Source organism: Trichoderma gamsii (assembly GCF_001481775.2).
Source record: "Trichoderma gamsii strain T6085 chromosome Unknown Scaffold_34.2, whole genome shotgun sequence".
Taxonomy (NCBI): Eukaryota; Fungi; Ascomycota; class Sordariomycetes; order Hypocreales; family Hypocreaceae; genus Trichoderma; species Trichoderma gamsii.
In genome coordinates, this window is record NW_020171371.1 from 311,162 (window position 1) to 326,259 (window position 15,098).

Consider the following 15,098-nt stretch of genomic DNA (forward strand, 5'->3'; position numbering starts at 1 on the left):
CACTCTTATTGAACCATATACTCTCCAAGCAGATTGTTTAGATGGTGAAGGTTCTCAGGTTCGAACCTCCACCGTCGATCTTTATAATTGCCTCGGCAATGTTAATGGGATGTTGAAAGTGAGATGTCTTATCTCAATAGCTTTTTGAAAATGCTTTGATACTAATCCTTTGTAGTGCTATGCCAAGTAAGTCATGAACAATATCTTAAGTATCTTTAGGGATATACTTATAAGCATCAGCGGCCGATTTGGATCAAGCTGCAAAAGCTGCGTTCTTCAGGATGACACGATATTTGTATGCCAATGTCGTAACGCGCAGCAACAAGCTGCTAGAACATTTATTGATCTTAGTGAGTTTTGGGTCTCTTCCTTCGCAATTGGGTTCTAAGAGTCTGCAAGTGGTTTCTAATACAGACTCTTCGCTAGATTCCTGCATTTATAATGGCAATGGAGAACTGAATTGCTAGCTAAGGGCGCTGAAGGAGAGCAAGAGAGTAATAGACATATCCAACATACATTTCGCTATCGTGGTATGAATACTGTGGCTTGAGCTCTTGTTCTCTTTGGAATATTTTCCTCGAGCATGGCTTAGTATGAAAGATCTACACTAAATGTACCTACCTGGATAGATTTTCAGAGGGAGATTCTGTGAGACAGAATGATAGAAGGCGTTGAGTAAATATATTGGGAAAACTGCTAAGAAAGTTACACTTTTACGTGCATTTAGGAGCTTGGAGTACATGTGCTTTTCCAGCTCTCCATAGTGCCGCTGCAGAAAGGCAATTGACATTCCATTTTAGCAGTAAAGGATGTAGAGTATTTTTTTTCTCTCTCGCACCGCTGTCTAATTGCCTCTCCACGCTACGCATACAAGAATCCTAGACTTCTATTATTTTTCCTGAAATAATCCTCATGTGATGATGAAGGTTGATCCGTCCAACGGCGTATCCCGAAAGTACATTTACTCGAGTCAGACGCCCTCAGTTGACAATTGATTTCAAGGTTGATTGATACCACAGGGGTCCTGCATGAGATTGTGGTCGTGTTTCTATTCTAATAGGTTCATACACGTTATCAAGCCTCACCATGCATCGTAAAACAGCCTCGACTATCTGCCTGCGAGTATGTGCCTTTGCAATTTGAAACATAGATCTAGTCTTCAGCTCGTTTCTGAATTTTTTCTTTCTCTTGTTCAAGCTTCTTTCATCTCATTTTCCTATTCCTGATGCCCAATCGGTTCAATTGAAACTTTGCTTGCGGGGCGGCCCTGCGTCATTTTGCTTGTATCCTGGCATCTGGGTCCAGCAGCTGCTTGCAGTAGCATCAACATTGAGCCAACACGTGCTGGTTAGCGGGAGGTGATAGGCTCCAGAGCCCTGCAGAAGGCCTGCACCTAGCGGAAGCCCACTGAATGCCGGTACAAGTTAGCCGCATTTGCTCGTGGAACCGCAGCGGCAGCCAGCTCCAAGTGGGGGGTTTCTTTTTTTTTCCTGCTTCGGCGCGCCGGATAGCGAGGCTAGTGGCATGGACGAGATGAGTATAGCGAACTTAGTGGATAATGGGCAGAGCTTCAGCAGCCGAGCCGGCAAGGCCTAGAAGCGTGTTGTGGGCAAAGCTGTACTCCGTATTTGCCTTGCTTCAATTGGAAAACAAATTTTGGCCTACTCCGAATCAGTCGGGACAAAAACTTTGTTGCTTTCTTTTTGCTGCACCTCCGCTTCGACCTTGTCTGGTTCCTTTCTCTTGGTTTACTTGCATCAGCCCTTCTGCTGCTCCCAGCTCAATTCGCGATTCACCGCTGCAGCTTCCGGCAGAAGCTTCAACCTTGGCCGACACGATCGTCGAGGACACGGGTTGACGATTGTCTTCCCCCCTTTAAGGATTACCGACGACAAAGGGCATCAAGAGATAAAGCTGCGAGATGCGTTTCGGAAAGACGCTGCGCGAGTCGATATACCCGCCATGGAAGGACAAATACGTCGACTATGGCAAGCTCAAAAGCCTCTTGCGAGAGGATAAGCGAGACGACGAGACTGTGTGGACCGAGGAGGACGAGAGCCGCTTCTGTGACGAGATTTTCAACGTGCAGCTCGAGAAAGTCGCCCAATTCCAACAGGAGCGCTTCGATGACCTAAAACAGAGGGTTGAAACTGCGTTTGAGAAGCTCAAGGAGTTCGCGCCGCCTGCCGAGTCCAACGCCGAGGCCGAAGGCAGCGGCAGCAAACCGGATACCGACCGCGAAGCAACCGCCTCAAAGCTTCGGGAGATCGAAGCCGAGCTTGACGAGATCACAAATGAGGTCAAGGCCCTGAAGAAGTACAGCAACATCAACTACACGAGCTTCCTCAAGATTGTCAAGAAGCATGACCGCAAGAGGGGCGACCGCTACAAGGTTAGGCCGATGATGCAGCTCAGCCTGGCCCAGCGGCCCTTCAACTCGGAACAGGGCTACTCGCCTCTCCTAAACAAGCTGTCCGTCATGTACTTTGCCATTCGACAGCAACTAGAGGAGGGCGACCAGGTTCCGCTCGACCTGGACGCTTTAGCAGAAACGCACAATGGCGAGCGGTACACCGCCCATAAGTGTGAGTGACATCTCGGACTTTGTTTTATATAATTCCCTTTTTGGCCTACTAACATGCAGATTGGCAGTTTGGGTACACCCCGACAACTTACTCGAAGTCAAGACCCTGATTCTCCGTCGTCTTCCCGCCCTGGTTTACAGCGAGCAGTCTGCTAAAGAACTCGATGCTTCCGATTCGCCTTCCATTACCTCCCTATACTTTGACAACCCCAAATTTGAAGTGTACTCGGAGAAGATTGAGCAACAGTCGGAAGTGGCTTCTCTGCGTTTGCGATGGTACGGTCAACTGAGCTCCAAGCCGGAGATTTTTGTGGAACAAAAGTCAGCCGATGCTACCGGCAAGAGTGAGGAGCACAAGTTCACGATCAAGCCCAAGTACATCAAGCAATTCCTAGATGGGGAGTACACAGCCGACAAAACAGTACAAAAGATGGAGAGGCAGGGCGAGAGCCAAGAACAAATTGAGGCTTTCAGGTCGACCGTTGCTAGAGTCCAGGAGTTCCAGCAGAAGAGAAAGCTGGCGCCAGTGTTGAGAGCTAACTACGTCCGCACTGCTTTCCAGAAGCCCGCTGATGACCGGGTCCGCATCTCGATCGATACCGATTTGGCCTTCATCCGCGAAGACACTCTGGACAAGAGCAGGCCTTGCCGTGACCCTAATGAATGGCACCGCACTGATATCGACAACAGCAACATGAAGTACCCGTTTCCGAACATCAACCAGAGCGAAGTATCTAAATTTCCCTACGCTGTGCTAGAAATCAAATTAAAGGAGGACGGCAGCCGCAAGCGACCAACCTGGATTGAGGATCTGATGGGCTCCCACCTAGTGCACCCATCCCCTCGCTTCTCTAAATTCGTTCACGGAGTTGCCTCTCTGTTTGACGACTACGTCAACAACTTGCCCTTCTGGCTTGGTGACCTTGAGATCGATATTCGCAAGGATCCCCAGAAGGCTTTTGAAGAGGAAGAGCAGCGCCGAGCTCAGCGTGCTGACGATGTCATGGCCGTAGGAAGCCTCATCGGAACAGTTCCAAGCTCATACAAGGCGGCACAAAGCTCGCCTGTTGGAAAATCGTATTTGGCGGAGCGCATGGCAGCGGATGCCACGGCGTACTTGTCTCGCTCTCTGAGACAGAGGCCCCAAGGGAGAGATGGAGCACAGGACGAAGAGGGCGAGGGCAGTTCTTCGCAAGCACAACAGAGAGGATACGGCACCCTATCGGCAGTTCTCCCTGGATTGTCTCTCTCCAAATACGCCAGAGCTAAGCGCGCTCAGAAGGCTCGTCTCCCTGAAGGCGTCGTCGAGCCGACACAATGGATCAAGAACACCGGGGAGCTTAAGGTTGAACCCAAGGTGTGGCTGGCCAATGAGCGAACTTTTCTCAAGTGGCAGTCCATTGCCATCTTACAGGGCACACTGGCTCTGGCGCTGTATTCGGCGGCCGGTGACAATGCGATTGCGCAGTGGATCGGCATTGCGTACATTGGCATTGCGGCGTTTGCGGGCATCTGGGGCTACAGCATCCAGCAGGTTCGCAGGAGCATGATTGTGGAAAGGAGCGGCAAGGATTTTGATAACATGATTGGGCCGATTATCATCAGCGTGGCCATGATGATTGCGCTGATTGTCAATCTTGTTCTTCAGGTAAGAAGGCGATGGTCTGAATTTAACGAATGAGCATGCGGCTGACATTGTACGCAGTACCAGAAAGCATTTTCCAAGATGAAGAATGTCGACTCGGACATGCCAATGCCCATTACGGACGAGTAGATTTAGAAGAACATACGTATGTATACTATACTACCTGTATGTACGTGTATACATGCCGTGTATAATAGCAGCGAGGCTGGAGAAGTTCAAAGGGCCGTGTTGAAGACGTTTGGACAAATTGTCATAGTCGATGCATGCCTACCTCTGCTTGTAACTTTTTACATCACCAATGCTGTAGGCAAAGGTGTAAGTGTTTCTCAGCGATGTCGATAGCCAAGGAGTGAGCTGTGGTTTAATTTAATTTAATACTTTATTGTACAAGGTGGACATGATGCGATGTTTTAGTATAGCTATTTTATCTATATTTGACACAAGCAATTGATTCAACAGTAGTTGTGATTCAATTAGCCAACAGCGTGCCGACCTCGGTAGCGGTAGCGGTGATTGGGACTCGCATCTCAAAGAATGGCCAGGGTGGATGGTCACCTGGTCTCATTCCGCAACCCATGCTGCACTAACCCCGTCCCATGTCTTTCTTTGTTCTTGTCATTTTCCCATTCAGCGTAGCAAAACTCCATATTTCTGTCATATGCAGCGCTTATATGCAGTGTGCGGCATGCAGCATGCAGTTGCATTTGGTACCGAAAAGGCTATGCGGAGGACCGCTGTCTGATATGGATCACAGTCACAATCACAGTCACAAACTTCCATCGCCATTCCATCATGGCTCTACTCATTAGCTTCGCGTTCTTTTGCAAGTCTAGAATATTGCTCGTTGTGATTTCAAATTTTGCAGAGAACAGGGAGAATAGCGTATTGTGATGGGCATGGTATGTGGGGAATTGTATTGGTGCAGACTGGAGGGAACAATCGCAGTAAGACAAAGGATGGAGATTGCTGCAAAGATGTACAGAGAGACAATAGCTGTTGTCGAATTTGACAATGGTACTTGGCTTTGTTCTTTTGTCTGTTTAAAGTCATTCAACCGGTTGCAAATTAAGAAACACTGTGTAAAAGCAAAAGCCTCGCCATTCGTTTGCCGTGGGTGCCAGATGCTGGTCACCGGTAGGCGCGGGCGGCTACCTATTGTGGCATGTTGTACGTCCGTCCTGCCTCAACACCTCGCTTTTCTCGCCCTTCCCTTTTGCGACTTTCAATTGCTTTTGACCACCGCCCTCTATTTTTTTCTCCCTCATCGCTCGGCTGTCTAGTGATATTCGACTGTGACTACAAATATTAGGATTACGCCTCTGGAAGAACCTCTCACGCATCAAACGCAGTCAACTAAGATGCTTTCGCTACCGACGAAAAGCTGAATAGAAAAAGGAAGAAAGCTGGCTAGCCATGCACCACAGCATTCGCGCCAACCTGGGGAGATTGACCGACTTTTCGTGAGAATTTTTTTTTTAAAGCTACCGTCTCTTGCCCAAGGGCGCTTTTGGAGAAAGCGTATAGTGAAAGTAGACGAGTGGGTTTTCCGTGAGGAGAAGCGATGGCCATGGAGCAAAGGAAAGAAAAATCCAAGTTTTGGGGAGGGCTGCTACGCGGGGAGAGCTTGATGAAGAGAGGGTCTAGGGTGGTGCGCAAATATCAGGATCTGCTGCTGCGCGGAGAAGCGCGAGAAGAGGCCGACCCGGAGTGGGAAGACTACAGCGAGAACCGCGAATTCCAGCCGCCGCCGCAGCTACGGGAACAGCAGGATCACGACGGGCAGCAGGTGAGGCAGCAGCGCAGGATGAGCGAGGGCAGCAATAGTCTTGTTGTGTCGCGCCGTGAGCTGGGGCTTCACCCACGCAGGCGCCGCACCATTGATGGAGGGGGCGATGGTAGTGACATCCATGACATCCATGGGCGCTCGCCCAGAACATCGGCCACGAGGCGGCGGCCGGACGAATCGCTGTCTGGACGGCTTCAATCGAGCTTTGGCAAGAGACGGGGAAGCGGCGGTGACCTCGACTACAACAGCCACAGCAATAGCAACAACATTACCAATACTACTGCCGGCTACAAGAATCGCGAAACCCCTGCGGCGCAGGCGACCAATGGAGGCGAAGCAGCGCGATGGCCTCCCGCCACCACATCAGACCGCGAAGAGCTGTCACACCAGGACGCCCTCGAGCTCATTGCGCGCGGCGCGCCAACCTACAAAGGGCGCAAGAAATCAATCCCCTACACATCGGACCAGCATTATGCGCTGTACGTGACGAGCTCCAAGAGTCGAAGAGGGGGCACGGACGTTGCAAAGCCGCATGATGCCATGTCGCATCTCATGACAATGAAGATACAGGCGCACGGGCACGTATCGTACCCCTGGGAGACGATTGAGCAGCCAAGCTATGCCTTCTTCTATGGTCGCATAGGCGGCACTGTGACGCTCAACCAGTGGGCAGCAGCAGCAAGCAACATCCCGTCCAAGATTGCGCTGCGAGACTCGGGTGTCCTACCGCGGGCGGTGACGTTGGAGCACATCTTTGCGCGACTGCAAGACTTACAGCAGCTGGGGCTGGAAGATGATGACTTGGGCCTCTTGTATCGATCTTTGTACAAGCGCTTCTTGCGGGATCCTGACAAGATACTGAGTCCACACAAGACGCTGGATAAACAGATTGCCGACCTAATTATGGCCCTGTCACGCCCAGACTGGATCGATTACACAGAGCCAAAGAATCAGGTTGTGACTCGTTTCATTTTCAACGGCATAAACGAGGAACATCGAGAGCAGTACCACAAATTCTTTCATCAGCTGCTCCTCAGCCTAGAATTAGAGCTTCGTATTCACTCGCGGCATCACGACGACTGGGCCAAGGAGAAGCTGTTACAGCAAATGCCTCCTACAATCAAATGGAACCTGGCGCTCGCAAGACGGTGGCGGGAGAATGTTCGAGTTGAAGAGTATGGCGATTCGCCTGCACAAGGTAAGTGGCATATTTTGTTTCCTGGTAGCCCTTTCGATGGTGGAACAAGAAACAAGATAGGAAGCCGAGTTAGGGTGCACAAGAGCGCGGGAAGCACAAAAGCTAATCGCATGACGTCTAGTAAAACTGCGGTATAAGCTGAAGAAGCGCCAAGTGAAGCAGCTCAAAAAGTTTGCCCAAATTATGAAGTGGCCTAACCTGAGGGAAACAATGGAATGCCTGAGACAGAAGGACGAAGATTTCGCTCTGGATTCCATAAGCTCGGATGCGTTTGCCTACTTTAGCGGCCTTGTACTTCCTGGCGTAAGTAAACTCCGGTGCAGCAGCCCAAGGGCACGTAGCCAAGAGGAATCAGAGCTCAGAGGGAATATCTTGCTAATTGGATGATGTGATAGCCGACATTCTCGTTCCTCATTATGAACTCACTCATAGATCTAGACCCGGATCCGGCCACAAATGAGCTTGCTTTGCTGTCACATATGCACCCACAATGTGGCTTCCAGTATCGTAATAGTCATACGTACTGGTCGGCGAGCTGCATTGTGGGTAAAGTGCTGGCACCGACATGCCATTCGGTGGCAGGCTGGGTTGGCCCTGGTAGGCCTACGGTAGACCTTGGCAGGTCTCAGATTGCTCGTATCCGAGCCCGGCAGCCGAAGCAAAAAATGGCCCGAGAGGACGTAGAGAGCATGAGCACAAGGTCCGATGCATTAGGGCCACGGGCAGATACATATCCTGTGCGCGAGTACAAACTACCTACGCTTGATAGCACGAGGTACATGGTCGACGCGGTGCGGATGGAGCTATTGAGCTTCAAAGCCGTCTCTACGGCAGCACACGAAGGCAATGCCGTAGGCCCTCGGCTCTTTGATGCTCAGGTTCAATTCGCCATTGATGGTGTTTCCTGGCCGCTGAGATTAATGTACGACGTGAGCTTTGTCTCGGCGTGGCCCTGCGCGGAAGGCCCACACCCCCTTTTTTACGACTACGAGTATCAGCTCATCAAGGCAGACGAGATTGTAAAAGTGCGCAATTGGGGCGGCTTGTACGGCGATGGTCAAGTTTCTGGGCCTAGTAGCACAGCTTCGAGCCCTCCACCGGCGGCGGACGTGGCGAAAGCCATTGTCGATAGGGACGTCGACGACGAGAAGGTGCTTGTGGTAGATGCAGTGGGAGTTCGAGACAATGAGGTGCTGGCAAGGGCTTGGTGCGCTCATTGGGGGCTCAGTGCAATAGTGGCGGATGTCCACAACACATGGTATGTCTCACGATACATTGCTTTTATTCTTGGATACTGAAACTAACTTGATTTTGAAGCATGGCGTGTGCTATCAGAGAAGCATATGCGGCGACACTGACGGTTGTGATACTGGTCGAAGACCATCCACACGTTATTAACGAATAATGAATTACGAATTTACGGATGATATGAACTAGCTTGCGTTTGTTTCCCTGCTCGATTCACAGGGTGTCGATTTGGAGAAGAGCAATGTGACCGCAAGTGGTTGGTGGATGCGCTTGAGCACAGCTTGCTATCTATATGAGTAGGAGGGAAAAGTTGAGGTTGACTTTGTAGCTATACCGTCGGAGGAGTGGTAAGGAAAAGATTTGGCACAGTCATAACTTGAGGATGGAGCTGGCTCCTGAGCTTTGATATTCACTTTGAAGCGTCATCAGTTACAATATGCCATTATGCCATGTATAGGAACATTGACCAAGGAAGTTGATATCACAAAACAACATCATTGCGGTCTTGGCGCAATATAAGTCAGGTAACAGACATAAATTAAAATTGTTACCATCACCAATGCCGTTGATATCCGTCCAATATCATTTTGCTGGTGATAACGAGTGTTGGTTGAACTCGCGGCCGCGTACAAGCCCACCACGTCATCTTGCAGAGGCCGCTCGCACACAGACCGCGCCCCACGCAGAGAGATTCACTGCTGAAAGGAGAGATGTTCGTTTTGTCTGAGACAAAGTGAAATCATGGATTATTGAACCTTGACTTTTAGTTTACCGCTTTGCTGCGATGGTGAGATGAGTTCTAGATTCGCAAGTTTCGATGCTGTAAATGTGAGCACAAGTGACAGTCTCTTTGCCGGCGTTTTTCGTGAGACATGCGTTGTACATGCAAGTGTCACTTTAGAAAACAGGTGTTACATGAGACAGACGCACAGAAGAGAGGGAGGCGAACAACAACAGAGGGCTTTCTTGTTTTGGGAAAAGGTTTCGTGGTAAGTTGTTGTGATGTTGTGTTGTGTTGCGTTGTGGGAGTCGTGTGATTTGCTGCTTGCAGCTTTTGTGAGACAAGACCGTTGTTTTTTTCTTGGTGTGTGTAAAGGGATGTTGGGGGATGTACAACTGAAGTATATATAAATGAGATGTTCTCGAGGGTTGTGTCTATGGTGTTGGACGATTGTTTAATTAGAAGAACTTGAGAAAGAAACAGCGTCTAGTCATTACACCTTATGAAGCATATCATATCACATCACTCAAACAATCACAAGTAATTGCATGCGGACTTCTTCACAATGGCCGCAAATCGCGCCCATGCCCTCTCCAGGCGGTATGAAAAGGCCCTCGTCATCTTCGTGGGCGAGTTCTGCGGCACATTCATGTTCCTGCTGCTGTCCTTTATGGGAGCGCAGGTAGCTCTCGACAACAACCCAGCTACTGATGGCCAGAAGCTGGACCCGGCCACGTTGCTGTACATTGCGTCGTCGTTTGGGACGGCGCTGGCGGTGAATGTGTGGGTGTTTTACCGCGTTACGGGGGGGATGTTTAACCCTGCGGTAAGAATTCCCTAACCAAGATTTTTGTCGACATGTATGCTAATATGAAATAAAATAGGTCACGCTGGGACTCGTCCTCGTCGGAGCCGTCAAGCCTTTCCGCGCACTCATCATCGTCCCAACCCAAATCGTCGCGGGCATCGCCGCCGCCGCCGCCGTCTCGGCCCTGCTCCCTGGCCACCTCGACGTGACAAACAGCCTCGGCAGCGGCACCAACACGGCGCAGGGCCTCTTCATCGAAATGTTCCTCACGGCACAGCTTGTGCTGACGGTGTACTTCCTCGCCGTGGAGAAGCACCGCGCCACGTTCCTCGCGCCGGTGGGCATCGGCGTCAGCGTCTTCATCGCGCACCTGGCCGGCACCAATTTCACGGGCACGGGCATCAACCCGGCGCGGAGCTTCGGCCCCGCGGTGGTGACGGGACGGTTCCGCGGGTACCACTGGATATACTGGCTGGGGCCGTGCCTGGGCGCGCTGCTGTCGTTTGCGGTGTACTCGCTGCTCAAGGGGCTGGAGTATCAGATTGCGAACCCGGGCCAGGACGCGGGCGATCCGGAGACGGCGAATGAGGAGGCGCTGGCGGTGGAAGAGATGGGCACGGAGGGACTGGCGATTGTGAGGAGCAGGACGAGGAGTGGCAGCGCGGCGAGTGAGACGAGGCTGAAGAGGGATGCCGCGATGAGGAGGGGGAGTGCGGTGGATGGGGGCTCGGTGAGTGCGGCTGATGCTGTTTGAGCGTCGTTATCGTTGTCAATCAACAAGGGGTATACTATGCAGAGGTGAGAACAAAGAATGTCTGAGAGGTTGGCCGTGTAGATGTTTGTGAAGCATCGCCATCATATGATGAAGAGGATTTGGGTATATTGTCAAGAAGGTTTGAGAGATTGAAACTGCAAGTGTTTGAACAGCATCGCCATCATTACTACGAAGAATGGCGTATCATACGATGAAACTAAAGCCAGACAGATCGTGTTCTTTTGCCCTCAGTCTCAGTCTGTTTCACAAGAATAAGAGGTCGAACGTTTAGCCTACATGTACTATACGCCATGGACAAAAACCGTCGGTTGATTCTCGTCTGTTCCGCCAGCGTTCTAGAAACGCTATCCCGCTGTGCCACCGCAATCGGAGCTCGTAGGTTTGGCTCCGGCGTGGGATGGCTTCACACGGGAATAATCTGGTCCAAGATTAATGAAATTAAAATTACGCGACGACAACTTGATTCTTCTCAGTATCAGTTTCTCTTAAACGCCACAACGGGCTGAAAACCGGCACTTGATAGGTTGCGGCCCCAGAAAAGCGGAGGACGCGAGTGAGGAGAATAGAGGATCATCTCTAGGCAGCAAGTTAGGAGAAAAAACTGCAAAAAAGAAACTATCGTGAAGGACCTGCTGACGGCAAGAAGTTTTTTTCCAAAAGTGGGTGCTTGCTTCGAAATGTTTTCTGTTTCTTTGGATCAGACCCTTTCTTTTCTTCGGTAGAGTTCGGTTTCGGCAGATGATCGTGAGTTTCCACAATGAGATCATTGATGATGCCAGGACCAGTTTTTACCCTTTTCTTTTTTTATTCTTGTAAACCAAACTTGTGCAAGAGATTCATCCGCGACTCAAGTGGCAAGGTGATCGGCAATGTCTCTGCTCGTTGATCGATTGCTGTGTTAGCACACATCTATCCAAGTCTGTAGCGCTCAAGCCCTGGATCTGAGGGGCAAAACAGGGTCTTGGTAGCGGGGCAATGGGGTAAGTTTTAGTGGCCTTGCGCTGCAATAGCGGGCAGCTACAGAGACGCCCCCCGCAATGCTGAAATGCTGGAGCCTGCGCTGGGTCTCTCCATCTGATAGCCCCAATCCAGCGACTTATCGTCGTTCCGCGACCACCGACATGCGCAGCGAACCGACTGATCGGCTCCAATTGGCTCGAAAGGACCTCGAGAACTTCAATTGGGGGGTGTCTCTCCAATCTGGCGAGTTCTAGGGGCCAATGGACGCTGCCGCACGCCCCTAGGTCTTTCGTCTTTTGCCCGTCAAGGCGGTGGAGGGGCCGTCGTTGCGCCTCTTTGTCTATATTCCGGCCCTCCTCTTGCGTCCGAACCCCTCGATACAACCACCATCTTGCTTCTGCTAATACTCTTTTGTCTCACCACCACCAGCCTGACTTAGTTCGTGGCTGCTTCCGTGGCTGCTTCCAGATTCGAATCCATCGAGCCACCATAATCAGCGGGGAAAGGGCCCAGAGGGCTTGCTCGGGAACAAGAAAGCAACGAAACCGGACATCGTCATGTACGCGTACAATAAGCCCATCAAGGCCATGGAGTGAGTCTCTGTCTTTCTTTGTATTTCCCTTCGTGTTATTTAAACTCTTCCGCACCCTCCGTCGAATTTTCTCCAATTCTGGATTGCAAGTTATTTTGCTAATTGCTTTTCTTACACAATGGATAGGCCTCAACATATCCAGGTAGCTAGCCCAACTCCAATGCGCCAGTCCAACACCTTTGCGGCACATCATATTACAGAATTGGCAGAGACGAAAGCCTTCACCACAAAACAGACGATATAGGATGTTCCAAGACTAATTTCAAATCAATTGCAGGACCACTACATCGGCATTGATGTCGGCACAGGCTCCGCCCGCGCTTGCATCATCGACGAGACCGGTGACATCAAGGCTTTGGCCGCAGAGAACATCAAGCTGTGGCAGCCCGAGAACGGCTACTACGTGCGCATTCCCGATTGTTAAGCCCTGCTTACATGCCGCTCAAGTCTAACGTCTTCCCCAGGAACAATCCACAACAGACATCTGGCGCTGCATCTGCGAATGCGTGCGCCGAGTTGTGCAAGAGTCTCTCGTCAACCCCAACCAGATCAAGGGCATTGGCTTCGACGCCACCTGCTCTCTGTCCGTCTTCTCCAACGACACCGACGAGCCTATTCCCGTTACCGGCCCCGACTTCTCCAACGATGGCAACGACCGCAACGTCATTCTCTGGCTGGACCACCGTCCGGTCGAGGAGACAGAAAAGATTAATGCCACCAACCACAAGCTCCTCAAATATGTTGGAGGCAAGATGAGCATTGAAATGGAAATTCCCAAGGTTCTGTGGCTCAAGAACAATATGCCTCCCGAGCTGTTCGCTCGCTGCAAGTTTTACGACCTGGCAGACGCTTTAACTCACCTGGCTACGGGCAATGAAACGCGCAGCTTCTGCAGCACAGTCTGCAAGCAGGGCTTCGTCCCTGTGGGCGTGGATGGCAGTGTTAAAGGCTGGCAAGAAGATTTTTACCACGAAATTGGCCTCGGTGACTTGGTCCAGGATGACTTCAAGCTCATGGGAGGCGTCGACGGGGTGGTGAGCCTATTTTCTTTTGCGTCTAAATTCTTTCCTGCTGCATATCACCCTTTGCATGCAGCAATCTCCATTCAATTTTGAACACTCTAGCTAACCATCCCATCATTCATTATAGAGCGGAAAGTTTGCCAGTGCTGGCGAATGCGTAGGCACACTCAGCCGTCTAGCCGCCTCTCAGCTCGGCTTGCCAGAGGGCATTGCTGTCGGAAGCGGTGTCATTGATGCCTATGCAGGCTGGATCGGCACAGTTGGTGCCAAGGTCCAGCTGACTGAAGACGAGCTCAGGACTGATGTTCCCAAAAACGACGTTAGCCAGGCCTTTACTCGCTTGGCTGCCGTCGCAGGCACCTCAACATGCCACTTGGCCATGTCTAGAAATCCAGTCTTTGTCCCTGGTGTCTGGGGTCCTTATCGAGATGTGCTGATTCCAGAATTCTGGATGGCTGAGGGTGGCCAGTCAGCAACAGGAGAGCTGCTACGGCATATGCTGGACGTCCACCCGGCGTACAACGAGACCATGGCTCTGGCCAAGGCCGAAGACAAGCATATTTACGACTTCCTCAACGCCCACCTCGAATACATGGCGGAGAAGCAAAATGCTCCGGCCGTCTCTTACCTTGCGCGCCACTATTTCTTTTACGGTGATCTGTGGGGTAACCGCTCGCCAATTGCGGATGCCAACATGAAAGGCACCATGATCGGTCTCGACAGCGACAAGAGCACCGACAACATGGCACTATGGTACTACGCCACCATGGAGTTCATTGCCATGCAGACTCGCCAGATCGTTGAGGAAATGAACAAGGCCGGTCATGAGATTTCTTCCATCTTCATGTCTGGCTCACAGTGCCAGAATCCAATTCTGATGAATCTCCTGGCCACAGCATGCAACATGCCAGTGTTGATTCCCAAGTACGTCAACGCGGCAGTCGTTCACGGAGCTGCCATGCTGGGAGCAAAGGCAGCCAGCCATAACGTCCACGACGGCTCAGAGCCCGAGACGCTGTGGAACATCATGGACCGGATGAGCAAGCCCGGCCGATTGGTTCAGCCCGGCACTGACGCTGGCGAGAAGCTTCTGCTGGACGCAAAGTACGAGGTTTTCCTCGACATGTGCAACACACAGCAACAGTACAGAAAGAAGATTGACGGCGCTGTCGCGAAGTGGGGCGCCTTGTTTGACGAGTAAATGATGACCCATGAAGCAAGCGTGACGAACGGATAGAGGATGAAGAGATATTTTGGAATAGAATTGTCCTTTGAAAGGAAGCGATTTTAGAATTGTCCTTTGAAAGGAAGCGATTTTGGGCTTTGTAATGTAATGAAATTATGCATTTACTTTTCGATAGAAAGGAAACAAAGACAGCGAGATTTTGACCCATAGACAATCTTGCCTCCTAGTGATATTCAACGCGCGCTCCAATCGGTCTAGATGCCCTGTCGCGGTATATTCTGAAGACATTAACATGAATAGCGATAAATAATCTAATTTGGGAAAGTAATGGAATAACATTTATCAATTGGTTGAGGCAGTTGTAAGAGTAAATTCGATCGCTGATTGGTGGCCGTCCTTCAGCCGCGTCAGTCATCTGCGCTTCTGATTGGCCCGAGCTATCTGTTGCCTAGCCAGGTCCTCAGCCTCGCCAATTCAGGTGCCAAAATTCTAAACCTGCGGGAAGCTAGCTGCGCGTCTGCCCACCTTGAAACTTTCAAACGCGAGAGCACCTCTGCCTTTCCATTGCCTGCG

At 50.9% G+C, this 15,098-nt stretch overlaps 4 protein-coding genes across 4 annotated transcripts; all 4 read left to right on the forward strand.

Annotated features, from left to right (window-relative positions):
- Positions 1-1,921: 1,921 nt before the first annotated feature.
- Positions 1,922-4,358, forward strand: TGAM01_v208341 (VTC domain-containing protein; the record flags this gene model as incomplete). The annotated part of the gene is made up of 3 exons (XM_018810406.1): positions 1,922-2,585; positions 2,653-4,232; positions 4,290-4,358. The coding sequence occupies 3 exons, from the start codon at positions 1,922-1,924 to the stop codon at positions 4,356-4,358; spliced, it is 2,313 nt and encodes a 770-aa protein (XP_018656390.1).
- Positions 4,359-5,790: 1,432 nt separating this feature from the next.
- On the forward strand, positions 5,791-8,618 carry TGAM01_v208342 (hypothetical protein; the record flags this gene model as incomplete). Its single annotated transcript, XM_024550307.1, has 4 exons — positions 5,791-7,213; positions 7,335-7,516; positions 7,609-8,471; positions 8,531-8,618. The coding sequence occupies 4 exons, from the start codon at positions 5,791-5,793 to the stop codon at positions 8,616-8,618; spliced, it is 2,556 nt and encodes an 851-aa protein (XP_024404964.1).
- Positions 8,619-9,747: 1,129 nt separating this feature from the next.
- TGAM01_v208343 (hypothetical protein) lies at positions 9,748-10,744 on the forward strand (the record flags this gene model as incomplete). Its single annotated transcript, XM_018810404.1, has 2 exons — positions 9,748-10,008; positions 10,067-10,744. The coding sequence occupies 2 exons, from the start codon at positions 9,748-9,750 to the stop codon at positions 10,742-10,744; spliced, it is 939 nt and encodes a 312-aa protein (XP_018656388.1).
- Positions 10,745-12,282: 1,538 nt separating this feature from the next.
- On the forward strand, positions 12,283-14,540 carry TGAM01_v208344 (hypothetical protein; the record flags this gene model as incomplete). The annotated part of the gene is made up of 5 exons (XM_018810403.1): positions 12,283-12,317; positions 12,444-12,459; positions 12,595-12,720; positions 12,782-13,351; positions 13,467-14,540. 5 exons carry the CDS (start codon positions 12,283-12,285, stop codon positions 14,538-14,540), a joined length of 1,821 nt encoding a protein of 606 aa, XP_018656387.1.
- Positions 14,541-15,098: the final 558 nt, after the last annotated feature.